Source organism: Talpa europaea (assembly GCF_964194135.1).
Source record: "Talpa europaea genome assembly, chromosome: 5".
Lineage (NCBI taxonomy): Eukaryota > Metazoa > Chordata > Mammalia > Eulipotyphla > Talpidae > Talpa > Talpa europaea.
In genome coordinates this window covers 19,783,130-19,809,984 of record NC_140071.1, presented here as the reverse complement: position 1 = coordinate 19,809,984, position 26,855 = coordinate 19,783,130, and the positions used below count along the sequence as shown (strand labels likewise).

General features: G+C 36.5%; 1 protein-coding gene across 1 annotated transcript in view; it reads left to right on the top strand.

The window, feature by feature from the left end:
- Nucleotides 1-10,187: 10,187 nt before the first annotated feature.
- The window catches only part of RICTOR (RPTOR independent companion of MTOR complex 2), a gene marked incomplete at both ends in the record, with an annotated part of 102,336 nt that continues 85,668 nt past the window's right edge, over nucleotides 10,188-26,855 (top strand). Inside the window, 2 exon segments of the mRNA XM_084233711.1 lie at nucleotides 10,188-10,236; nucleotides 10,403-10,450. Coding sequence (XP_084089837.1) covers nucleotides 10,188-10,236; nucleotides 10,403-10,450 — 97 coding nt within the window.

The following is a 26,855-nucleotide window of genomic DNA, read 5'->3' as shown; positions in this document are numbered from 1 at the left end:
GTGCACCTACTGGGAAGGCTTACACTAGCTTCCCTAGAAGCAGAGCTTCAAATTGGATAAATCAGGAGTAAATTTTCTGCAGAAATAGTGGTTCTTTCATCATATAGGAAAGAATCTAAAAGTGTACATTTTTTGGACCGAATATTATAGCTTGTCTTCCTCACATCATTAGTGGACCATTCATTTCGGCTACAATATCACATATGCCACCAGACTTATAAGTGAATAAGTTGAGAGTCAGTTGAAAGATGAAAAGTCACTATAAATCTATTAATTATTATTCTATGGAATATTTTTCAGCCTTAAAAAAGAAGAAAGTCCTGTTAGTTGCTAAAGGATGAATAATCTTGGAGAACATAATGCTACAAAATAATCTAAACAGAGAAAGACAAATACTTTATGATTTCACCTATATGTGAAATCTAAAAATATCAAACTCATACAAACCCAGAGTAGATTGGTAGTTGTCAGGGACTAGGATGTGAGGAAAAATAGAGGTTGATGGAAAGATAGATGTTGATTAAAAAGACACGAACTTTCAGTTATATGAGGAATAAGCTCTGAGGATCTACAGTTAATAATACCATATTATATAGTGTATTTTTGCTACAAGAGTAAAACTTAAATGTTCTTACCCCCCCCCAAAAATTAATAAATATGTGAAGATGTGACAACTCAATAGTAGGAATATTTTGATTTCATAATTATGCTTCAATTAAAGAAAACACTTTCTCACAGTTGCAGTTGGTCTGTTTATTCTCTTAAATATGTCTTTCCAAGAACAGTTCTTTCTTTTAATGAAGTCTAGTCTGTTGATTTTTCCTCATATTGATCATACTACTACAATCATATATAAGAAATCTTCACCTTATCCAAGGTCACAAAGATATGCTTTCTTCTAAGAATTCTGTAGTTTTAGGTCTTATATTTAGGTCTATAATCCCTTTTGAGTTAATTTTTATAAGAGTGGGGTAAGATCAAAGTTCATTATTTTATAAGTGAATATATAATTGATACAGGGCCATGTGTTGAAAAACTATCTTTGCTACATTAAATTTCCTTTGCATCTTTGCCAAAAATTAGACCATATATAGATACAGTAGCTGTTTGTATACTGCTATCTTCTTAACTAGTATACTTTGAAATAACATTGTGCCTTTTGATAGTGGAGAACCTTATAGCAGTCCAATTTTGTCATATATTTTACTTCTGTAGTGAAATCCATAACACATAACCCGCAATACATCATTATTGCCTTTGCTTTAAATGAGAAATTTTCTTTTAGCAACCATACTTTAAATTTACATATGTTTTAATGATTCTTCAGTCTTCATTTCTTCCAATAGATCTGAACTTTCATGTTATTATTTCTCTTTAGTCTACAGACCTTTTAAACACTTAGGTAGAACACATCTGTTCATCACAAATTCTTTTAATATTTTTAATTTAAAATTTTTTGTTACTTTTTATTTTTGAAAATTGATTTTGCTAAATATAGAATTTTAGAGTACAAATATTTCTTTATGTTTGTACTTTAAAAGTGTCATTATTTGAATTGTTTCTTACTAGAAGTCATCAATAATTCTTTCTGCAAAGTCTTCAGTAATTCTTAAAGTTGTTGCCTATAGTTAATTTGCTTTTGTTCTCTGATTACTTTTCTGAATTAACTTTGTTTTATATTTGGCAGTTTATTATTTGCTTTGGATTTTTTTTCATTATTTATATTGCTTGTGACTCATCCAGCATTTTGGTTTTGTGTCTTGATAGCTTTCAACACATTTGAAACATTTTTGATATTAATTCTACAAATATTTTTTTTTGCCCAATCTCTCTCTCTCTATGTCTCTAGGGACTCCAATTACATGGATTTTTAACAGTTGGGATTTTTTTAGAATTAGTCACTGATGTGCTTTTCAGTCTTCTCTGTTGTTTCTATTGGTCTCTCTTCTCATTCACTGATCTTTTTGTTTTAGTATCTAATATGTCATACTCTCAGGCCTCCCTGGTGATGCCAGGGTTTCATACGCAACCTGTGAAGCTGTCTGCAGCTTCTGCAGCAGAAGTTCGATGCATGGCCAGCAAGGGAGCAACCCACATGGTGCAGCAGACCTCTCCTGTCCCACCCACTGCTCCCCTCAGCAGTGTATTTCAGTCAGTCTACCAGTTCTGTTCCCCACTCTGTGTCTAGTGAGTCCTCTCACCCCCCACACCTCTGGCCTGTACTCAAGTTCTTGTATGCATAAATAAATAAATCTTAAAAGAAAGAAAAAAAGAAAAAATAATCTGTCATACTCTCATGGATTTTTGTACTTCTGATATTCCAATTTTCTTTTTTAGAATTTTTTAAAAAAGATTTATTTATTTATGCATACAAGAACCGGGGTACAGGCCAGAGGTGCGGGAGGGTGAGAGGATTCACCAGAGACAGAGTGGGGAACAGAACAGGCAGACTGACTGAAATACACTGCTGAGGGGAGTAGCAGGCGAGGCAGGAGAGGTCTGCTGTGCCATGTGGGTATCTCTGAGGCTGGCTGGGATCCAACCCGCACTGCAGAGACTGCAGACAGCTTCACAGCGCTGCACTCAACCGCTTGCGCCACCAAGGATGCCCAGAACTACTATAGTTTTTTGCCTAAGTTATGACCTTTTGGGGTTCTCAATGTAACCCTTCCCCTAAATTTTTGCATTTTGGGTTCTTAAAAGAATGCTCAACTGTTCACCAAGGTCTCTACTTGCTGGTTGAAACTCATATTCTTTTGGCAATCTGCAATCTCTAAAGTCGCCATTCAATTAAAAATTCCAGAGTAGCTGTTCTCTGCCAAGTCTCATAGGGATTCACCCAGTGCCATCATAGCTTAAAATTCAGCTAATAAGTCAAGGAAATTCTGAACATATCTCTGGAACTTCTGCTCTATATAGCTCCCTCCTCTCTGGTACTCTATTCCTCCAAATTCAATGGCTTTATTACCTCTCAATTTCAGTATTTCTTTCCTCCATCCAGTGAGACAGAGATTCTCTGACTTCCAAAGCTTTGTGTTGTGTTTTAAAGGTGTTTCTAGGGGCCTCTCTGGTGGCATAGGGGTTAAAGACAGTGCTATCAAGCTACTGCCAGCCTCGACAGCACGAGTTTAATCCCTAAGTGGCTAGGAAGCAACCCACATAGCGCAGCAGACTTCTCCTGCTTCCCCCGCTGCTCCCCTCAGCAGTGTGTTTCAGTTCATCTGCCTGTTCTGCTCCCCACTCTGCCTCTGGTGAATCCTCTCACCTCCTGCATTTCTGGACTGCACCCCAGTTCTTGTATAGATAAATAAATCTTTTTTTAAAAAAAGATGTTTCCAGCAAAATGACAGAGAGAATGTAGAACACATTTTGTTTCTTTTATCTTGAGGTCACAGTGACACACTCTGTTGTCTAATTCTTAAAAACATTTGTTCATGTATTGAGTATATATTTATAGATGTTTATTGTGGAAAAGTAAGTTTCTTACCAATTGTCCATCGTGGATGGAATCAGAAATTCTTCCTTAAAAAGTCTTCATTTATAGTTCCTTTACATTATGTTTCTAATAGTCTAGTATATGAAGTTCATGGGAAATAATTCTGATTTTTATTTTTACTTATTCTTACTCATGGTCACTTTTTCCTATGAGTTTGATGATATTTGAATGTGAGGGTTTTTTGTTTGTTTGTTTTTGTTTTTGTTAGATTTTAATTTGTGAAGAGTCAAGTAGTTGAAGTAGTATGTAGTTTTTTCCAGAAATGATTTGCAATTACAACAGCTGGAAGCTAGGGGGTGCTACCAACCTGGGTGGACTTTAGTCAACCTCTAGGATCCTGGATTTGAAGCAGGAGCCCTATGTTTTCTGCTTTTCTCTCTTTTGGTAGCAGTTTAGTCTTCAGATCTCAGGTATGTTCTTGGTATTTGCTCTTTAGATAGCTCTGTGTTTCTAGTTTTCTGTTTGTTCACTGTCCCTCTAATTTTACTGCATTGTTTTTGTTTCATGGTTTGTGGTAGACGAGATTCGAAAAAAAATTTTTTTGAACTGAGGTAACATTGGGGTATCCCAATCAGGTATTACCTTTATTAACTGGAAAAAAAGAAAAGAAAAATCAATCTATCGATATTTATTGTACAGATAAACAATAGACCTGTCATTTGGTCAGTAGGATAAATTGATACGAGTCATGTAAGGATCCTGAGAGAAGATTGGTATCTGTACCTTAGAAGAGTTCACACACACATACACACACATACACACATACACACACACATATCCCTCCCTCAGAAATTCTTTTTATGTGGGCAAATGGCCATAAATAATGTACAAGTAGGTGACTTTAAAGAATATATTTTCAACTGTCCTTCACAAAATGAATACATGGTTTAAAAAGAATCTTGCAAAGAAACTGGGTATAAGTAACAAAAATAATGAAAGCACAAGATTTTAAAATATGAGAGACCATATACTTTTCTTCATGATATCAGTAGGGAAAAAAAGTAATGATAACGAAATCAGGGGTCATAATGCCAGCCAAATTTTTTAAAAATTGAAATGATTAATATTATGTAAAATATGAAGGTATGCACATTATCCTTTACTATTACTTAATTCTGTATATTGTTCCTTGATATGTTAGTTAGTGGTAGTAGAAATCTATTGATCAGCAAATATTTTAAAACAAGCATTCAGAATATGAAGATCATTTTCTATATATTTTTTCAATGACGTTAAAAGTCATGTCATATTGACTCTATTATTTTAAGAAAAACTTCTTTTCAGCAACAGACAAAACAATACATATTAGTGGGGAATATAGTGGCATTTCTTGCCATCACAGAAAAAATGATGGGGAAGAAAAACCCAAAAGAAAATAATTTGAGGAAAAAGACAATTTATTCACAAAACTAAAATGTAGTCCCTCTGGTCGACCAAGAAAGAAAACTGAAAAGAAAAAAAAAAAAATAGCTGATGATTTGAAGAAATTGGTATTGGAACAAATAGACATTATGGAAACTTTGCTATCAGGTTGGACGGGAACATAATTGCTCTGCACTTGTCTCTGTTTGTGGTGCTTGCTAGATTCTGTTCAATAATGAAATATACAAATTTTGTCTGTGCCACCAAAGTCAAGATACACTAAATATGCATTGCTATAAGTAAACAACTTATGTAATAAAAGTAAAGAAGCAAAGTGACATATAAAAAGAAATCACAGAAGAAAAGATACATTACCACATGTGAAAAGTTTACATAGCAAAGACCTATAAAATAATTTAATTTTTATACACTTTGCAATGAGAAAGGTTTGGCTATGAAAGTATCTTGTACCACACACATTTGACATTTATTCAATGGCAAACTTTTTTTCATAATGACTGGTAGATGTTACCTATCAGATGTGTTTTAAAAATATTAAATCTAATCTTTCCCTCCAAGGTAAAGTGGTAATAGTAACTAGGAGTTATTATTTATCTAGAGAAACTTGTGCTAGCAAGAGAAGATTTAGGAAAAGTAATTTGAAAAGATTTTCACTTTTTTTGTGATTTTTTTTCCCTGAAAACAAAATGTTAAATGTGTCATCTATACAAATTTTTCACATCTACACACTTTAAAGTCATGGAACAGAGTTGTCTGTCCTAGAAGCTTCCAGATGAGGTTTTGAAACCATCTGATAAAAATTTCTAAATGTTATAACTTCTGGCTGGCTATGAAAATGGGTTGACATTAGAGACAATGGACTTTTATAAGCTAAACAACATAAAAAAACTTTGCATAATTGATGGATAGAATTGAGAAATGAGTGCCATGGTTTAGAGACTGCAGTCATTAGCATAGTTCTTTCATTTTTAACTTTGTATTTTGTGATTTCTCAGTTACTAATCCAATATCCAAATAAACTGTTTTCTTACAATAGCCTTTTGAATTGTTGGATCATAAGTTTAACAAGAAATTTTAAAAAATAGTAAGTATGTTTAGTCCCATTGCTTTTATTTGTCTCAGGAGCAAAGTCACATTAAAAACATTATTTTAAATCATTTTTATTTCACTTTAAATCATGTTATTTCAAATTAACATTTGTTAATTTAGCCTTTTGCATATCATTTTGATGGCATTTGTCTGGAAGTTAAATGCAAGATTTTACTATCAAGAGAAATTACATAAAAATAGACTGACCAAGAAGAGACTGACCTTCATGCTTTATGTTTTAATTTAGCAAAAAACAATTTACATATGTTGGGGTATGTCCACAATTTTTTTTTTTAAATAAGATGCACAAACAATTTTGATTTGTCCCCTACTTAACAAATGATCATAATCAAATGTTAACATTGTGGTTTAGGATAATTGATACAATTTCCCTAAAAGAGCTTTCCTTAAAAAAAACTGTACATTTCAAAATTTGTTTTAGAACAATTAAAATTAGGAGATAGCTAAAAATGACTCAAAACTCTACCAACCAGTGAGTCACTATTAAAATTTTAGTATAATACCCTTCCAGTTTCTATTTTGTGAATATGTTTCTTCATTCACAAACATGAGCTTATATTTCATTAAAATTTGTTTTTATGGGCCTTTATACCTTATTGAATTTTTTTAAATAAAATTTAAATGAGATTTTGGGACATTTCATTTGAAGGAACAATACTAAAATGCTACTTTAGCCTATAACCAAGGCTAACTCTTCATAATCAACCCTGTACAGGATTATAACATTTGTTAATTTAGCCTTTTGCGTATCATTTTGAGGGCATTTATCTGGATGTTAAATGTGAGATTTTACTATCAAGAGAAATTACTTAAAAATAGACTGACCAAATATTGTGGGTTTTCACTAATTTTATCTTGATAAGGCCTATGTAATAAGGCAGATAAATAAAGGAACTGGGATTTTGGTGAGTCTTTGTTTCTGTTCAACATGAGAGTAGTACCAGAAACAGATAAAATATGGTTTATAAACTAGGATATTAACTATATGTGGCAGGGCAGAGACCAAAAACCAGAGATTGCCTATCAGGGCAGTGGTATATCTTCAGAACCAAGCTGTTATATCCTAGAGGTGTGGTCCTAGACCAAACCTCATATAACATTTTTTATCAATGACTAATGCTATGGGAAAAAAAAAATTCATTCACACAGCAGTTGAAGTCTAAATGGGAAGTGAAAACTAAAAAGAGGAAGTCACATTCTCAGTGACCAGATTAGAATCAAAATGACCAGGAAAATTGGAGAAGTAGTAAGAAGTAAACAAAGTAAGTAAGGAACATGGGTGGGCTAAAATAAACAAAGAAGTAAACAAATTTCTTCTTCAAAAAGAGGACAGGTTGCCTATTGGCAGGTAGACAATTATTTAGAGATTTTAACTAATAACAAGCTGATGAGGATCAATATTGCCTAAAAAGCAAACACTACATTGTGAAATGTATTCCTTACTAAAATTAACCTAAACTCCTGATTCCTAGTTATCATTTGCAAACACTAAGAACATATTGTTTTTTTCTTTTTTTTAAAAAAAAAGCCAGAGGTGGCATTCACCTTAAAAAAAAAAATGTGGGAAACACCGCTACTCAAAAGACTACAATAGCACAGACTGAAAACTAGTTTCATTGTAAGATGGGAGAAAGATGATTTCTATTCTCTTGCAAGAAATTGGGGGTAATTAAATAATGATCTTCAAATAAGAACAACAATTATAAAGATGAAAGGTTGTGGATTCAACTCTCATGTATTCAATTCTCATGTATCCTAAATTAAAAGTGGATCAGGTATACTCAACTTCCGTGAAAGGCTGAAAGAGAAAATGTAGTTAGATTGTATTAGGAAGGAGTTAATTTAGAATAGAAAAGGACTTAAAAGATAACAGGATAAAAAGGGTGGCTTGAAAACTGGAACAATTGAAAGAAACTGGTAGAATTTCTGTCAATAGATTTGTACTTTTCTAAAATGGTGAAATGTGGAGATACATGGAGGGATGAAATACAAATTATAATGTTCTTTAGTTTTCTGATTGTGCCTTAGGCTGTAGCTAGAATAAATAACTTGCATGAAGACTTACAAGCTACAAAAGAGGGAACACGCTTGATATTATCCAAACTACTGATAATGTCAACAGACATTTTAGAAAAGTATTCTGTTACATCCTTTAACCTATGTGCAATATCTATATCAGGTGATTGCAGATCTACTAAGATAAAGATCTGAGATCTACAAAGCAAAGTATCCTAAGCAAGTAGCGTTCCTTTTATTTCCCTTTTGATGCATGCTTTTACTTTAATTTTTAAAACTTTTATTTTCTTTATAATCGATATGTATTAATTGTAGGGCATTTAAAAAGTACAGACAAGTAAACAAGAACAATAACCATATATGTAATTCCACCATTGGGGCGGGGAATCAATCAACATTTTCATGTATCTCTTTTCAGACTTTTTTCTATACACATGTGTGCAAAAATATTTTATAAAGTATACTTCTTATGTGGTATATTTTAAATGTTTATGAAAATGGGAATGTCCCACTCACTTGATTTAATATCACGAACACGATTTCCTACACATATTCTAGATATACATTGTCATCTTTAATTGCATAATCCCTACTTATGGTCATTTAAGTGTTTCCAATTGTTCATTATTATTAACGACTGAATTATCTTCAATATTGCTTCAATTTTAGAAACTGCTTGAGCGCGCGTGTGTGTGTGTGTGCGCGTGTGTACAGCTGCTCTATACTCCAGCAATTTGCTCTACAACCAGGTTAACTTTAAAGAAGGGTGAGCATTTTGTCGCCTCCTACTCGTCTTTCTGTACCGTGAGAATGGAAGTTAATTGACAGTGGAGATCTTGCTTTAACTAGCAGTGTTTCCCAGCACAAGCACGTGCTCTAGAAATGATCTGTTGGATGAGTAAATGCCCTGGATTTCTTCTTTACTCCAATACCTTCCTTAAAGATTTTTATTTTTTTTTAAGATTTATTTATGTATGCATACAAGAGCTGGGGTACAGGCCCGAGGTGTGGAGGTGAGAGGATTCACCAGAGACAGAGTGGGGAACAGAACAGGCAGACTGACTGAAATACACTGCTGAGGGCGAGACAGGAGAGGTCTGCTGCGCCGTGTGGGTAGCTCCCTGGCCTGCTGGGGATTGAACTCCTGCTGCAGAGGTGCGGATAACTTCACAGTACTGTGCTTAACTCCTTGTGCCACTAGGGAGGCCCATTCTCACGGTACAGAAAGACTTGAGTAGGAGGCAACAAAATGCTCACCCTTCTTTAAAGTTAACCTTGTTGTAGAGCAAACTGCTGGAGTCTAGAGCAGGTGTACACACGCACACACGCGCGCTCAAGCAGTTTCTAAAATTAAAGCCTCCACAGCTAACAACTGCTAGGTTTATGCATTAAAAACACCAGGGCACAACATCTGCCTCAGCCACTGCTCCAGGAGCAACACCGAAAATGTGGACTGAGCGCCCCGCAGCCTGTCTCCAGCCTCGGGGCGCCCGCCGGGGTCGCCCACGCCGCACTCCGGCGCTTTCCACCGCCTCATCCCACCCCGGGCCGTGAGGACACGGCCTCCCACCCTCGCCGGGAAGCGGCTCTGAGACCACACACGCGGCTGCTGGCCCGGGGGTCAGGGCGAGGGTGGAAACAAACTTCGTGAACTGGGCTGGGTAAAGCGACTCCAGTCAGGGACTGGGGCACCTTAAAACTCAGCACGTTTTGTTGTGTTTTAATGGTGTCCACGGCCGACTGAGGGTCCCTCCCGGGGCTGAGCCCCAGAGTCCCCGGCAGGCGGCTGCAGCAGGTGGCCCCGGCCTCCGGCCTCCCCTGCAGCTCGCGCGGCTCCGGGGACGGCTTCCGCGGCGGCCTCGTCCACGCCGCGCGCCCGCACCCACGGGACCCCCGCGGGAGAGCCCCCCAACCTCCCCCCGCCCCCGGGCAGCCGCGCTTTCCAGGAGCCGGCGGGCCGCCTCGCCCCCCGAGTCCGCGCGCGCGCCCCGAGCGCCCGCGAGCCTCACTCAGGGCCCGCCCCGCACCCCGCGGGCGCCCGGGGCTGCCCCGGCGCCGCCCGCCGCCCGGCGGCCCGAGGGGCGGGGGCGCTGCCGCGGGGGGCGGGCGCGGCGCGCGGGAGGGGAAGGGGTTCTCGCGCGACTGGGCGAGGTTTCCGGTGTTGTGACTGAAACCCGTCAATATGGCGGCGATCGGCCGCGGCCGCTCACTGAAGAACCTCCGAATACGAGGTAAGCCCGCTGCCGCCTTCGCCCCCCGCCCCCCGCCCTCGCCGCCCCCCGCGGCGCCGGCCTCCCCCCGGCCCCGGGTGGGGGAAGCGAGCCGGGCCGCTGGCCGGGGCGCCGCCGCCGGCCTGGGAGCGTATCCTAACCCGGGCTGTGTGTCTGTTTCGCGCAGGGCGGAATGACAGCGGCGAGGAGAACGTCCCGCTGGATCTGACCCGAGGTAACACGGGGCGCCGCGGGCGCCGGCGAGGGCGCGCTGCTGGGGGCCGCGGGCCGGGGCCGGGGCCGGGGCCGGGGCGGGACCCGCACGGGACCGGCGCGGGTGCGGGAGGCTGAGCCTGAGCCCCGCCTGCCGGCCCGCGGGAGCCGAACCCGGGGCCGCCTCCCCGGGCCCATCCCCCTTCACGGCGCCTGCTGCTTCCTTCGCCCTGAGCCCTGCTCGGGCCTCGGGGTGCTGCGGGTGCCGAGGAGCACCGAGCCTCGCGGGTCCCCGGACCCGCCTGACACTGCCGGAGCCGGCAGCCGAATCCCGGGGGCGGCCGGAGGGAGGTGGAGGCTGTTATTTAGGTTGCCAGAGGATGTCTGAGGGAAGAGACCACATCCTGCCCTCCCCGGCCCCCAGAACCGAAGCCGGCCGGACCTGCTAGGTTCTTGCTGACCGCGTGACTGCCTTTCTCTTGGTCCACCACCCTGGGGGACGGGCAGCGTTGATAACTCGGTAGTGAAACCCGGAGCGAATGCTCACTGCCGAGCGACTGCTCTACGCTGGCCTCCCCCACCCCCTTCCCCTTCCCCTTCCCTTCCCCTTCCCCTTCCCCTTCCCCTTCCCGGGCGGCGGGGACTGTAGTTGGCCGAGACCGCCCCCTCGCCCTCGCTGCAGGTTCATTGTTTACCTTCTGCAGCGGCGGCGGGTTTGTTTACACCTTCGGGACTGGGTGAAGCCGGGTTGTTTTTTTTTTAGGACCTAATGCGGCTGCTCGCCAGTGTAATATACCCTTGATCAGTCACGACATGGGATTTTATTCGAGGATCTTTCACCGAAGAGTTAGTGGTTCTATACAGGGTTTTTCTTTTCTCTTTGCGGTAAACAGGATCTGGTCTACTGATTCTGAAGAAGTCATGTTCACACTGGCTTGTAGTTTAGCGTGTCAACGGGTTCTTCTCTGCAGAACCAATTTCCTTTTTGAAATCTGAAAAACACTTTAGGAAGTTAAAGTCGTAAACATTCTATATGAATTTTTTTTTTTTAAATTGAAACGTCGTTGACATGATTTAGCAACAGTATTTGCAAGTCTCCTTTTTGAGGTTCATCTCTATTTAAAACAGTACATGCTGTTTTGTTTCATTTTGTGTATCATGTGAGATTACTGCTTTGTAAATGACAGGTTCGTTTTCATTTAGCTACAACATGTTTGTAACAATTGATTCTGAAAGTTCAGGGAGAAGAGTTTCTAAAATAGAATAGTGCTTAACTAATAGCAGTGGCAACTAATTAGATCGCTAATGCACTGAATTGGAACACTTTTTCAGCAGATGGAGTTTGAGTATTAGTACAGAATGATACAAAGCTTTTGACTTTGTGTAACAGTTTGGAAACTTGATTAAATATTACACATATGAAAATTCTTACAAAATGTATGTGGGAAAAAATTTCCTAGTAAATTTCCTAACATAATAAGGAAAATTCCCACAACTCTCAAATTCAGCATTACCATTCTGGAAGAGATGTAGTTTATTGATTTAATTTCTGTATGAGCATATATATTTTAGATGGAGGTCAAAAGAACACTTATTAGATAGATCTTGAGTCTAATTTGTGTTATTAAAATCTTGGATATCGTGCTAGAAGTCCATTTTAGTTGTACTTTAAATTGATTGATCTATATGTATGGTAATTTTTCTGATGGGTGTCAAACTTTGGGGAGTAAAAGAACTTGTGTACAAATCTGATTTAATATCTTTTTGTTTAGTCCAATTTTACTGAAGTACACAGATAGCGCTGTATGTTTACCATTTAAAATGCTGTATTCCCTGAGTATTTCGTAAATGCCTGTGTGGATAAGCATTTCTGGATTAATACAGAAAATGCAGTTTCTGCTTGCCCTTTCAGACTGTACATCAGTTTGGAAAATATACATAGCCAATTGAAAACTGATTTCAAAAGCAATATACAACTGAGAGGTTATGAGAACTGTATAGCTAAATCTTGAGGAAGTTTAGAATAAAAAAAATCTGAATTGGATTCACTAAAGTTATGCCATTGTTTAAGACTACTATTCTGACAAACATTTCATTGTTCAAAAAAGGCTTGTGGATCTAACATGAAGAAAGCTCATGAGGAATTAAACTTGGCAATAATTTGAGAACTGTGGGGTAGTCTGGGTTACAGCTGCAGGACAGCTGTTTGTGGATTGTGTTACAGTATGTTTTAGGTAAAGTTTAGGCAACCAAAAATACGTACTTTAAAATAATAAGGCAGTGTTTGCTCTTATTCTGATTGCTTCTATGTAACCTTTGAGAAGTTCATTGTGTAGTTTTCTAACAAAGTTCATTATAAAATAGAGGTAATGGTCATTGCAATTTCTAAAATGGCCATCACTCTATAGGAAAAAGAGAGCTGACTGTAACACCAAATAGATCTGGGTTGTAATCTCAGCTGTGATACGTAAGTATCTAAAAAAAGAAGCAATAACTTCAAAAGGTTATTAAGAATGTGAGAAGTAAATGAACTAGTGCTTAATTAAAGTACTCAGTACAGGACTTGATACCCTGTGAGTGATGTTAACTAAATTTTAGTTGCCTTCTTACACTGTGAAAACAAAATAATTTATATCACATTAAAAATACTTCAAATGATTGATTATATTATTATTGTTTATAAGGAATCATGATATTCAAATTTTCTTTTTTTTTTTTAACATACTAAATTGGTTGTAGACTGATCTCAAATAGAGTTCTTGAATATAACCACTATAAAAATATCTGCCCGATTACCAGGAAATTAGGTATATGTACTTTATCTATTTTTTGCATGCAAGATAAAATGTTTCATTTTACAGAACTTTAGATTTTTCTCCCTGACGGTAGAAACTTTCTTAGTAATAATGACATGGCTAGCCTTGCAAGCTTCTTGAAGCCCCAAAGTTAGTAAGATTCCTTGGTTTTAATACTGGTGTTAGTGCTGTGGTTTATAGGTAATGTGCTTTAGTTGACATACTAATTTTTAAACTAGTTTAGAAACTTCATTGAACTAGTTTAGAAACTTCACTGGTCAGCTTACTGGGAATTGTTGCTTTCAGTTTTGTTCAGTCAACAGCTCTCATTAATTTGTGAAAGTCCCAGATATTTGCTATTGATAACATTAAATACTCTTCTTTGTTTGGCATGCCAAAATCTATTTGGAAAACCAAATGCTTCCGATAGCCACTTCCACTGCAAGGGTAGACCTTTTTTTTAAATCAGTCCACTGGTGCATCTCTTCCTGATACTGAATAACTTGAAAAGACACCGAGTATTCTTCCTGTGTAAGCCCTTCCTAGTATAGTTTAACTTTTGTATTCAAAGTGAATTCCCAGGACACGGACACACCTGTATCTAAATATAACTATTAGGATATATAATTTATTTTAAAATATTGAGTTTTGTATTTTTGGTGATCCAACACACTTATTTTCCCATTTACAAGAACAAAAAATTTGACTGTCTTACTGTTTAATATTGAGAAAAAGTCAGATGGTTATTTGAATTATGTAAATTTGTATACAGAGTTTTTGTTTTCTACTTAGATTTTTCATGTTTAATTGCTTGCTTCAGTTAGACAAAACAAACTGAATTCCTAGTAGATGCTAGATACTGAATTTTTTAAGTGGAGAAATAAAGATGAGGATGATGTTACTCCCTTTTTAGGCGTTTACTGGAACAAACATTAAAAAAAGTGATTTTGCAATATGGAACAATAAATTAAGTAATCAAACTGTTCAAGGAACAGAAGTAGCCAACAGCAGAGAAAGATTAACTGTCTGTTGGGATCAGAGAAAATTTCACAGAAGGATTGATTTCTCATAACAGTTGTGGTGGACCTAGTAGAAGGAACTGAACCTTGGCCTTCCAAGAGAATATACCACATCCTGAGAAAGGGAAAGTCAGAAAGAAGAGGAGTTAACCTGGGAGGCCACTGATGTATAAACTGAGAGATGACTGAGGAGGGTGTTGATGACAGAGATGAAGATGAATATGTGTTAGAATGGAGGGAACATCACCTTCAGGTTCCAGACTGACTGTTACTTTCCTGCTTGCAGAAAACTTTATTAATAAGATAGAAGTTGTCTGATGTGAATTCCCTTATCTCCTCTTTGTCCCTCATCTTCTGTTTGTATTTCACTCATACTTAAACCTTCTGTTTCCCTGACTTAGTGAATAAGGCGCCTCTGTTCCTTTCCAAGACTAACTTGGAATTTTATGTCCTTGATACTGTTTCCTCTTAAGATATTTTATAGAACTAAAATTTCTTCTTTCTTGTTGTTGGCTTAGCTTCTTGTGTTCAGCAGAGATTTGTTATATCCTTCATATGGACCAAGTAGCCATGTGATGAGGATAGATGTGGAAAGAAAAAGATGATGAAACAATTATTTTTGTAGGCTCTGCAGATAGACTAGTTTACCCTCACGCCACGGCTTTCTTCCTTAGCTGTTGTAGTCTTACAAGCACAGCTGTATTGAAAATAGTTTCTTAAAGGATGCTAGTAACCTTGTAAAGCTCATTGGTCTTTTTAAATTTCCCATTTTCTTTTTTTATTTTATTTTATTTCTTTGTGTATCAGTAGTTTTGTTTATTAGCAGTTAATAACTTAATAGTTTTGTTTCAGTTACTAAAATATCTCATTTAATGTTCAACAATTCTTTGAGGTTCTCTTATTATCCCTGTTTTACAGTTGACCAAATAGGCTTTGAAATTCTAAAGAACTGAAACTTTAGAAAGGTAAGTAATTTGGCAAGGGCACAGGACTAGTGAATGAGTAACTGCAGCTCATGTATTTGTAGTCACTACATTATTGCTATTCTTGCAACTCTCACTCGATTTCGGTGAAATATTCCCTCGGTTCTTTCCCTACTTCTTGTGCCACTCTTTCTCTTTTTACTGACTGGTTTCCCAGCTCTTTAAGTAGATGAGCCTTAAGAGTCCCTCCTTGATTTTTTTCCATCTCTCCTAATGGTGCTACTTCCTGGAATAACCTTTTCGCTTGTGGCTTCAAAATCCATGAATTGATATGGTTGCTATAATTACACGTTTATTCAGACTTTCCCTTCTAAACTTACAGAGCATTTTAGCATATGCACTTGTTAATCATCTTCAAGTCACAGATGTTTAAACCTTTGTAGCTCAGAGCATGCCCACTTGTGCCACCAGCCTGTGTTGGCCAGGCTGCCAACCTACTCCTCACTTTTCGATGCTCGGTTGCTGTGTTGCTCCTATTTCCTTCTGAATGCAGTCTTTCCTTCTTTTCCTTTTCTCATTGGTCTCGTTTAGATCCTCATCCCATTTGGATTAGAGTTAAATACTCTTTTTTCTTGCCTTTTTTCACTCCCTCTGCTGTATTATTGTCTGGCTTATTTCCCTGACTTTGATCTTTCCATTGCCTTACATTAAAAAAAAAAAATGTGCACCCATACCCACTATTCATTTCTTACAGAATGTCGTCCAAATTTCTTATCTTGGCCTTTCTTGTAAAGGCCTTTAGAACCATATCCAGAATTATTTTCCTATGTACTATCTTAACCATACTATTTTAAGTATATTTGTCCCTCTGCATAATTCGGTAACATAATCCCTCTCTTCTTTACATGAAGTAATTCTTAAAAGGAATTGGTGAGAGTTTGCTAACTAAAGCACCAACTTCCTATTCCTGTTCTTTTTCCTTGGAGATTGTCTTATGTCCCTGGTTGAGAGTCATTGCTTTAATCAAAGACTGCTATTTGTTATTCCCTGCACATGGTACCTGCTTTCTATTTACTTGACCTTGCATAGGTTGTTTCTTCTGCCTAGAATTCCATTTCTCGCTCCCTATTTGAAATCTAATTCCTTAAGGTGTGGATCACATGCTACTTGTTTTCTGGAAATATTTCCCTTTCATTCTAATAGGGTTTCATTGCTTCGTCCTCTACTTTTCCACAATTTTGTTTATTCCTTTCTAAATAGTGCTTACCATTGACTTGAGATCCTTGTCCAATGCGTTTTCCCTTCCTAGATCTTAAGTTTATTCCCAAACAGCTATCATAAATAATAACAAGCATTTATTGAATGGAAGAATGGAGACAGGAAAGGAATAGTGTGGTAATAAAAAAAAAAATAGAAGTAAAAGAGCATTTCAAGTTTGCTGACCTGAGATACAATGAAATTGATACTGCCTTGAAATGGAGAAATCATTTTATTTTATTTTATTTTTTAAAAAGAGTTATTTATTTATTTATTTATACTAGCACTGGGTACAGTCAGAAGCGCGCTAGGGTGAAAGAATTCACCAGAGTCAGAGCGGAGAGTAGAATAGGCAGACCGACGAAGTACACTGCTGAGGGGAGCAGCGGGCGGCAGGAGAGGTCTGCGTGCCATGTGGGTCCATCCCTGGTGGCCCGGGATCAAACTGGCACTGCAGAGGCTGCGGGCAGCTTCGCAGCCCAGCGCTCAACCTCTGCGCCACTGGGGAGGCCCGAGAAGTCATTTTAGAAGGGATGATAATGAGTTCAGGTTTGCATTTTGAATTTCAGGTTATTCACTTTGTCAGAGATGTGTCAAAGGTAGCAGCAAGTACTAGAATGGAAGTTTTACTTCTAAACTTGGTGATTTGGTGGTTCTCTGTAGAGGGCATTGAGAAAGAAAAATGTAAATGGAGAAAGTGTTGAAGATTTGGGTGGTAGAGGATAAGCTGATGAAAGAATATATCATAGGGTAGATATCAATAAAAAAAAGGGGGGGGATCAAAAGAAGAGAATTAGCAAGATTATGACCTGTAAACCCAAGAGGAGAGTTTTAGGTTGAAGGGACTGAGAGATTGTAACATTGAAGATGTGGCCTAGAGGACTCAGTTCTATACTTCCTTAACCTAAGGATGATCTTGACATGCTGATCTCTCCTGGCTTCAGTTTCCTGATCTCTAAAATGCATATTTGTGGCACTCTCACCTTCCATCTCTCTTTGTGATTCTCCGATATTACCGTGTTCCTTGAATATTGCAAGGTTAAAGAGAAAGCATTTATAGCCTTATTAAATCACCGCCAGTATTCCCAGAAACAGTAATGAATACATGTAGGAGTGATTGTATTTCATAGCACGTTAAATGTAAATTCTGGTCAACTCTCAATTTCCTTTTAAGTGATCATCTGCAGTGACTTGCTGCCTCCTCCCCCTCCCAGGTCTCAGGCTACTGAAAATAGGGCTGTGAAAAGCACAGTGGGGTGAGTGAATGGTTTGCATGCCTGTTATCTGTATCTGACTATCACCAAGCTAACCACAGTCCACTCTCAGTTATCTCCATTTTAGAAGGTGAACAATGGTGGAAGCATGCTGAATATGTAATCTAAATTCGTTATTTAGATCGGGAAGATTTTATATTCTTTTCCCCTCCCCACAATAGATTGATGTATTTTTCTTTTACATTTTATTTGAATTATTAGCATCAATTTTTATATCATAAGCAAATGCTATTAGAATAGTGGAAGAAAGTAAACAGGTTAATATTTATTAGGCAATCCACATATAAATAATTGAGAGTTGACTGTTAATGCTTTTTGGATCATCCATTGTTTGTATTATCTGTGCTTTTTGTCAGTATGGCCAGGTTAAAGCTGAATAACTACTTAATATATCTCTGTGATGAATGTAATTATAAAATTATGCAAATGACAAAATAAGTTGAAAATAATTATGTAAAAAGTAGCTAAGTATAGCATTCATATGTCCAAAATCACAGGGTTAAAAGTTAATTGAAATATAAGTCCATTCTTAAAATTCTGTTTATAAAATTGTCTGGCCAGATAGATTACATAATCTGTACAACATATCTGGTAATGATGAAATTTTATATAAGCTATAAAGCTGATGATGTGCTCAGGCTTCAAACATACCCTGTTTAAGGAGTCGACTGAATTTAATGGGAAATGTTAAAAAAAAAAAAGAGTTTTTAATCTTATCTCTCATTTCCTGAATTTTAGAAAATCTGGCTCCTGCAACTACTTTTCCATTTTTTTAACCCAATATGTTGAAGAATTTGAATTTGTGGTTTTGTTAATGTTGGTCAGCATATTTTTGATGAATATATAATCAGATTAGTAAGAGGCATAATTCTTGGCTTCAAATAATTTATATTACAGTTAATATAGATCCCTGTGAGTAAATAATGTAAGTCAGTATTATTTAAAATACTTGCCCTTTATCTTAATAAAGGAATCAGAAGCCAGCAGAATTCAGAAAAAGTGGGATATCAGTAAGGAATGACATAGAGGGAAGACTTCATAGAAGTATTGACACATCTAAGACTTTTGCATTTGAATAGAGTTCTAGATCAGGGCTTTAAAAGTCATAACTTAAATATTTCGAGAACTGACATATTCCTGTCATGTTATTTAGTATTTGAAGATAATGTTGAGCAAAAAGTTGGGTGATGAGGTCTGTATATAATTTATTTAACTGTTGAAGACTGATTATATTTCAAAGTAGAGCTGTTTGACCTTTGAAGGTACTGCTGTACTAAACTTGAGAGATTTTAGGCATATTGTGAAATGTAATTGTGTGCTTGTCACTATGAGTCCATAAATGTTGGCTGCATTCTAAAACCAAGTATAAATGATTTTTTTCCTTCCATTGTTTCATAGTATATGTGTCTTCTCTCTCCTTCATTAATACTGCATGTTCAAAGGGCTCTGTAAATTTATCATCAAACTATTTTCTAGAAGTATGCAGAGACTATAAATGGAATAGTTAGTGTTTTTATTTTCCATAGTAAAATGATCATATTTTCTAATCTCAAAATTTAAACATGTAGCCTGGATAGTGAATTAGAGTGCTTGAAATTAAGATTATCCTGAAAAACAAGGAATGTTTTCATTGCCAAATTCAGATACCCTATCCAGCCCTCTAGTTATTTGGGTAAAGGATAAACAATATTTGGGGAAATTATTATTCTATTAAAGCAGCAAAAAGAAACTTGAATTGCCACTTGTAGGCATTTTTGTAATTTTGTTCAGAATCCAGTGTAATTTCATGTAGTTCTTATAATAAATAGTGAAGAGACCCCAAAGCTGTAAACAAAGAAGATTGCCAAGTAATTTAGTTACGGAGAAGGAATAGCTTGCCAGATAAAAGTATATTTAACTGTTTTTAAATGTGTGCACATACATATTTTTATCAGTAATTTTATACTTTGAGAAATCTCATCTTAAAATAGTATTGCTAATTATTTCCATGTTTAGTGTTCATCCCTATATACTAAAACTTTTAATTGCCCTGTTTTTTTCCCCCACTCTAATCCTGTATAACACACACCCTAACCTTCAACCATACTACCATCACTACCAGTCCCTTCCCCCAAGAAAAAAAAATAAAGGAAAAAAAGAAAAAGAAAAGCTCTGAGGGGAATAGAGATGCAGAAAGAGTGAGAAGACTCCAGTGGTTGGAGGTAGGTGAGCTGTGAACTCTTAACATTTAGCTGTATGGCAATTTTTTTTCGTGTGGGATGAAGTGGCAAGTGGAGTATTGTGGAATGTTTTATTTAGCACATGTGTTGTAGATAAGTTTTTAATCCTGTCCTGTTATATGATAATAGTATGAAATCATGAAAATGAGGTATTTGAATCTAAATAACTATTTTCTATTCTGTAGTCTGAAATTTCTAGTTTATTTTTGAATGGCAGAACTTGGTACAAACCAGGTCCAGATTAATTCCTGTACATTAAATTTCATATGACATATGAGAATTCTTAACATCAGACTTTATAACATTTTAATTGGTTAAATTTCATTTCATTTCATTATTTTTTTATTTATTAAGGTTTATTTATTTATATAAGCACTGGGTACAGTCAGAAGTGCGGGAGGGTGAGAAAATTCACCAGAGCCAGAGTAGTGAATGGAACAGCCAGACTGACAAAATACACTGCTGAGGGGAGCAGCGGACGAAACAGGAGAGGTCTGTGTGCCATGTGGGACCCTCGCGGGTGACTGGGGATTGAACCGGTGCTGCAGAGGCTGCAGGCAGCTTTGCAGCCCAGCGCTCAACCGCTGGCCACCTGGGGAGGCCCTCATTTATTTAATTTTTAACTGAGATAATATTGGGGTTAATCCTCCCCACCCCCCCAATCAGGTATTACCACCAGAGTGCACCCACCACCAACTCACCCATATTTCACCACCATAGACCATTGTGCTTCCTTCCTTCCCTCTTCATTCCTTCCCCTCCCTCACTTGCTGTTTCAGGTCCATCCTCAACTATCAAGGATTAGTTTTTCAGCTTGTATTTATCTGACTATTCATTTAGTTATTTTATATTCCACATATTAGTGACACCATCGGTGTTTATCTTTCGCCTTCTGACTTATTTCACTTAGTATTATCCTTTCAAGCTCCATCCATGTTGCCTCAAATGGCATGAATTTATCTTAATCAGTTAAATTTTAGATTATCATAGCCTTAAAAATGTTTAAATCACGCTGTATATTTTAGTAAGAGCCTTACAATGGCCTCTTTCTCCTTTGTCGTAGGCAAATTCAGTGCTGTGTGTTCATGTTTCAATATTGTTTTGAATACATAAATATAGATTAGTGTTTGACCTAGCATAGTAGAAGCAAATTTTAAAAGATGTTGATTATTCTTCAAAGTGAAGTAAAGGGGTTAATGAGATTTGGATAAGCTGTGGCAGTAACCTTCTGCTGTTACTGTTTCTTCTAATAGCAGTTTTCTTTTATTAAAACTGTTCAGACTGTGATTTTATACCTCTGAATCACTTGCTGTGTTTCGACCAGTGTTACCTCAATTAAAATAAAAGTTACCTTTTTTCACTATTGTTGATAATTGTTTTTATATTGTAAAAATACTGCAGAGAAAAATGTAGTTATTTTAAAATAAATAATTATATTACCATTAAATGTATTTACATATTAATGGATTTGGAGGAGTTATGTGTATTTATAAGTATCATGTCTATCTTTAAGCATATTTGAAAGCTACTTTAGAAAATACTCTCTCATTCAAAATAGGAATCTTCTCTACCAGTATCTGACAGATATCTTCTATCATCACCCAGTCCTTACCCTGATTGTAGCATTTTCTTAATGGTTTGTTCCTTTGTTGAACAGCAATGTTTGTTAATAAAATTATCCCAAATTAGCTAAAAATTTAATGAAGTATAATTTTTCAGTAGTTGGTCTTCCCTTTGAAACAGTTTTCTTATTCTTTTATAAGTATGTACAAATAAGAAGTAGTAGATGTAATCAGATTGGACACTGTCATATATTAGAGAGAAACTTTTTTTTTAAGATTTATTTCATTTATTTATATAAGAACTGGGGTACAGGCCAGATGCGCGGAAGGGTGAGAGGATTCACCAGAGACAGAGTGGGGAACAGAACAGGCAGACTGACAAAATACACTGCTGAGGGGAGCAGCGGGAGCGACAGGAGAGGTCCCCCGCACCATGTGGGACCCTCGACGGCCAGGATTGAACCGGTGCTGCAGAGGCTGCAGACAGCTTCATAGCTCAGCGCTCAACCGCCTGTGCCACCAGGGGTGGCCCTGGAGAGAAACTATTACCGTTTTCTCTCATATAGGCCAATCACCAACTATTTTTGAGTACCATTTTTTGTGTTGACATTGTTCTAATTAGTATATGTTTAAAATGTGGTCTTTGAACCCTATGTTGAGGGCTGTGTTAAAAACATAATTTAAATTGTGTAATTTAATTTTAATACATAGGAAATATGTATTAATATCCCTATATAACTGATGAAGAAAGTGAGGCCTGGATGATGCCTCACCAACAGTAGAAATATTGGCAGTAAGATTCTAAAACCTATGCACTGAATCCTTTACAGTTATTTCTAAATAAAAGTACTATAGAAGACAAATCATATTGCTGGAATAATTAGTGACTAATGAATATTTTATATATCAGAAAAATGTTGATGTGGAGACCTCAGGAAACAAGTTATTATCTCTGAAATGTACATTTTATCCATTTTGATAAAATTACTTCTGGAACTATTACATTTTTCTCGAACTTCTTAAGAATATATTAACTATACTTTATGGCTCATGCCATCATTGTGAAAATTGATTATTGTGTGGGTGGGAAGAAGACAATGTATTAGTACTATACATAACATTGGACTGCTCTTTTGAATCTTATGTGCTCTATCATTGCAATCACCTCTTTTTAAATTGCAAATATTCCCATATTTAGCAATCCTTTCATTCTCTGTTTTTCACAGCACTTTCACTGTGCTGTGAAATTGAAACTATATAGCTGGACTATAGCTAAGAACATGCATTTTGGAGCTGTAATTTACAATATTACATGCAAAATAAGAATAACTGATTTGTGATTATGAAGCAGAAGGATCCTGCTGTCAATAATATACATAACCTATATTGAATAAACTTGGTGATGATACATACTTTGAAGTTTTATTGCTATTTTGGAGTGCTTACTTTTGTATTCTGGTTATTTTCCAAATAATAATTGTCTCATAGTTCAAAACAGGTGAGGTATGACTTGATGATGGGGTTGGTACTTATATATACAATATGGATATAGTAGAATTATATGAAGATAGATCGTAGCTATAAAGTATTGCTAATCTGAAAAAATGACATTTAATAATATATTAATTACATGCAGCAGAGACAATCTACAACTAAAGCTAAGAACATGCCCTTTGGAGTTAGACATCTGGATTTGAATCTTGACCCTGTCCCATAGAAGTTTTTAATTCTGGTAAAGTTGCTGTCTCTTAGCATGTTGGAGATAACACTTATTTGAGGAGTGAAATATTTGTAAAACATTTATTACAGGTTTGGCACATAGATATAATAGATATTAGTGGTTATTTATGTAGTCAATAAAAACATAAGAGGTGAGAGAACAGAGAGGTTAAGTATGAGCTGGAGAAAAATAAAAGAAAGTGGTGCATTGTTTCAACTTTGAATAAGTAAAATGTGGTTAAATCAAGAGGACTATGAGGCCTCTCTGGTGGCACAGCAGGTTGAGCACAGTGCTGTGAAGCTGTCCGCAGCCTTTGCAGTGCAGGTTCAATTTCAGGCCAGCCAGGAAGATACCCACATGGCGTGGCAGACCTCTCCTGTCCTGTCCGCTGCTCCCCTCAGCAGTGCTTTTGGTCTGTCTGCCTGTTCTGCTCCCCACTCTGTCTCTGGTGAATCCTCTCACCCTCCTGCACTCTGGCCTGTACTCCAGCTATTGTATAAATAAAAAATAAATCTTAAAAAAAAAAAAAAAAGAGGAATAGGTCATGAGTAAAATCAGGAAACTATTGAGAAAGGAATAAAATGAATAGATCAATAGAATATTAGTCTTCACATTGTAATTACAAGATGGGGTATGTTATTTAAGGTCTTGAAAGCTATGTGGAGATGTTAGACGTGTTTTCTTTTTACATGTTAAAATATATACAGTGAGAGAATAGTAAATGTTATTTTAAAATTTTTCATAGAAAACAGATTAAAAATGTTCTTCATAAATATGGCAGTTCTTTGAGTTTTGACAGATTGAACAGAGTATTGCAATACTGTAGAAGCTCTATTTTGTCTCCTTTGAGATAGTCTTAACTCATCAAGAATACCACTGTTCTGACTTATAACATGATAGAGTAGTTTTGTCTGTTTTTGAACTTTATATAATGTAGTTATACAATATGCCCTTTAACATATATGTCAAATATGTAATATTACCATGCTGTATAAAAATTATTTTAATCCAAATCTGTTTTTGTCTATTATGTTATAATGTGTATGGATTCTTTCCTTCTTTGTGGATAGTGGATTTATATAAGTGGATAGAGTTAGAAATAATTATACGAATTCCAACTCTTTTAAAGAAATTTGCATCATTTAGATTCAGCATTCTTTTATGTACAAACTCTAAACAGAATGGGAATGGAAAGAAGTCCCTCAACATAATAAAGGCCATATATCAACCCTACAGACAACCTATTACTTAATGGTGAAAAACTGAAAATTTTTCTTTAAGATCAGAAACAAGACACGGATTCATACTGTTACCACTACTGTTTAATTAACTTAGTATTAGAAGTTTTGATTAGAGCAATCAGACAACAGCAGGAAATAAAAGGAATCCAGTTGGGAAAAGTACAGTGAAACTCATCATTTGCAGCCGATGTGATGCTGTAAATAGAAAATTCCACCAAAACCTATCAGAAACAATAAATAAAAACATCAAAGTTGCAGATTAAGAAATTAACATACAAAAATCTTTGCATCTTTATATACAAATAATAACAAGATGGAAGGAAATTAACAAAATTCTGTTCACAATTGCTTCAAAAGAAATACTTAGGAATCAACTTAACCTAATAAGTGAAGGACATACAGTGAAAACTATGTTACTGAAGGGTGTAGATCATGACACAAGTAGATATATATTCCATGTTCATGGATGGGGATAGTCAGTGTAGTCAATATAAGGAAGTGGCATATTTTAATTTTGGATGAGTAGGATGTGGTTAAATCAAGAGGAATAGATTGTGACTAAAAGCAGGAAACAGTTTACTGACCTAGAAATGAAAAAGATATAGAATTTAATTCTTCATATTATAATTATGAACACTATATAAATGAACAATATATAAATTTAATGCCGTCCCCATCAAAATATCAACAGTATTCTTCAAGGAAATTGAACAAAACATTAAAATTTATATGGGGCCACAAAAGGTCTCGAATAGCCAAAGCAGTTCTGAGGAAAAAAGGAGAGAAATGGTGTATCACATTACCTGACTTTAAACTTTACTGTAAAATGATGGTAATTAAAGCAATGTGGTATTGACATACAAATAGACAAAGGATCAACTCAACAGAATGGGAAGCCCAGAAACAAATCCTGTGTGTATAGCACTAATTCAGGACCATGCAGTGGGAAAGAAGAGTCTCTTTAACAGATGGTTCTGGGAAAACTGAAAGCCAATTGTGAAAGAATGAAGTTTGATCACTCTAATTCCATGCACAAAAATAAGGACAAAATTTTGCCATTTGCAGCAAAATGGAAAGAGAGGAAATTAGGTATGGTAAAACAAGTAAAAACTACAAAGACAAGTATTGGACATTTGCATCGCAGACTATTTGAGAAAGCAAAATTCTTATGGAAATTAGCAGACTCTAATAAGTGAAGTAAGTTTTCTGAGATTCGAGGGAGGGAGGAGAGAGAACATTTCAAAGAGGTATAAAGGATTGAGTTGGAAAAAAAGATTTGAATCATTTTCTGAGTATCTCTGTCTTCTTGCCTTTGGGCCTGACCTTTTGATTGAATGACTAGAATTAGCCTATTAACACATCTGATAAGTGAATTTTTCATATTTTTTTCATTAGTAATGGTTTAAGGGGACAAAAGTATCATCCACAACAGAGTTCATAGCCATAGTTTAAAAAAGAGTTTGAAAAGTTGGAATTATAGTGCAAAAATGTTTTGTGTTAAATTGGTGGAAAGATTATCAAAATTGCTTTAGTGTTTTTCTACAGAGAATAAAAAGGAGGATGATACACATTACTTGTTCCTCACTTCAATAATATATTTACTGGCTATATGTTAATATTTTACATCATAGTTTTAATTGAACATCAGAGTTGAAAAGTTAGTACAAAATAGAGATTCTTCGCCTGACTTACCTAATTCTTTCTTAAAAGCTCAAAAAGACCAGTAGAACTGTCTTATCCTGCTCTAGTTTCATATAGGAAGAAAATATAATGTGTTTGACTTTTTAATGGACATGTTAAAACTTTATGAAACTGAGTCTCTTAAGATCTTATTAACAGCTGTAAAGTATCTCTATGCTATTGTTACTACTTTCCATTGTTTTTTCCAACTTTTCTCAGTGGTTTCAGTTTATCGTTTTCTATTTCTAGTCTGATGGTTCTTTACTGTAATCGGATACACTATAGAGATGGACTACTTTTTTTCTTTTTCTTAACTTTTATGTAGTATGTTATGTTCCTTGATTTGAAATAAATTTTAAAGTTTTTTTTTTGCATAATCTTCATTGAATATTAATTTCTTTTCCTATGAGATTTGGGGATGTTTTGATAGAAAAAGGTTTCACTGCCCCTGTCTTGATGATTGTCCCTCCAAAATTAGAACTGAGGTCTGAGAATATTACTTAGAAGTTGGTTAAATACCTGTTAGCAACTTTGTAACATATGCTTAACGTATATTAATAAAGAGTTTTACACATTTTAATATGCAAAAGCAACAATAAATGTGAAAGTGAAACAAAAATATTGAAGTATTAAACAAATACTAGTAATCACTTTATTTTAAATACTCAAAATGATAAATTTTTATGTATCTACTCTTTGAAGTATGGAAAACAATGTGTTTGGAATTCCCTGAATGT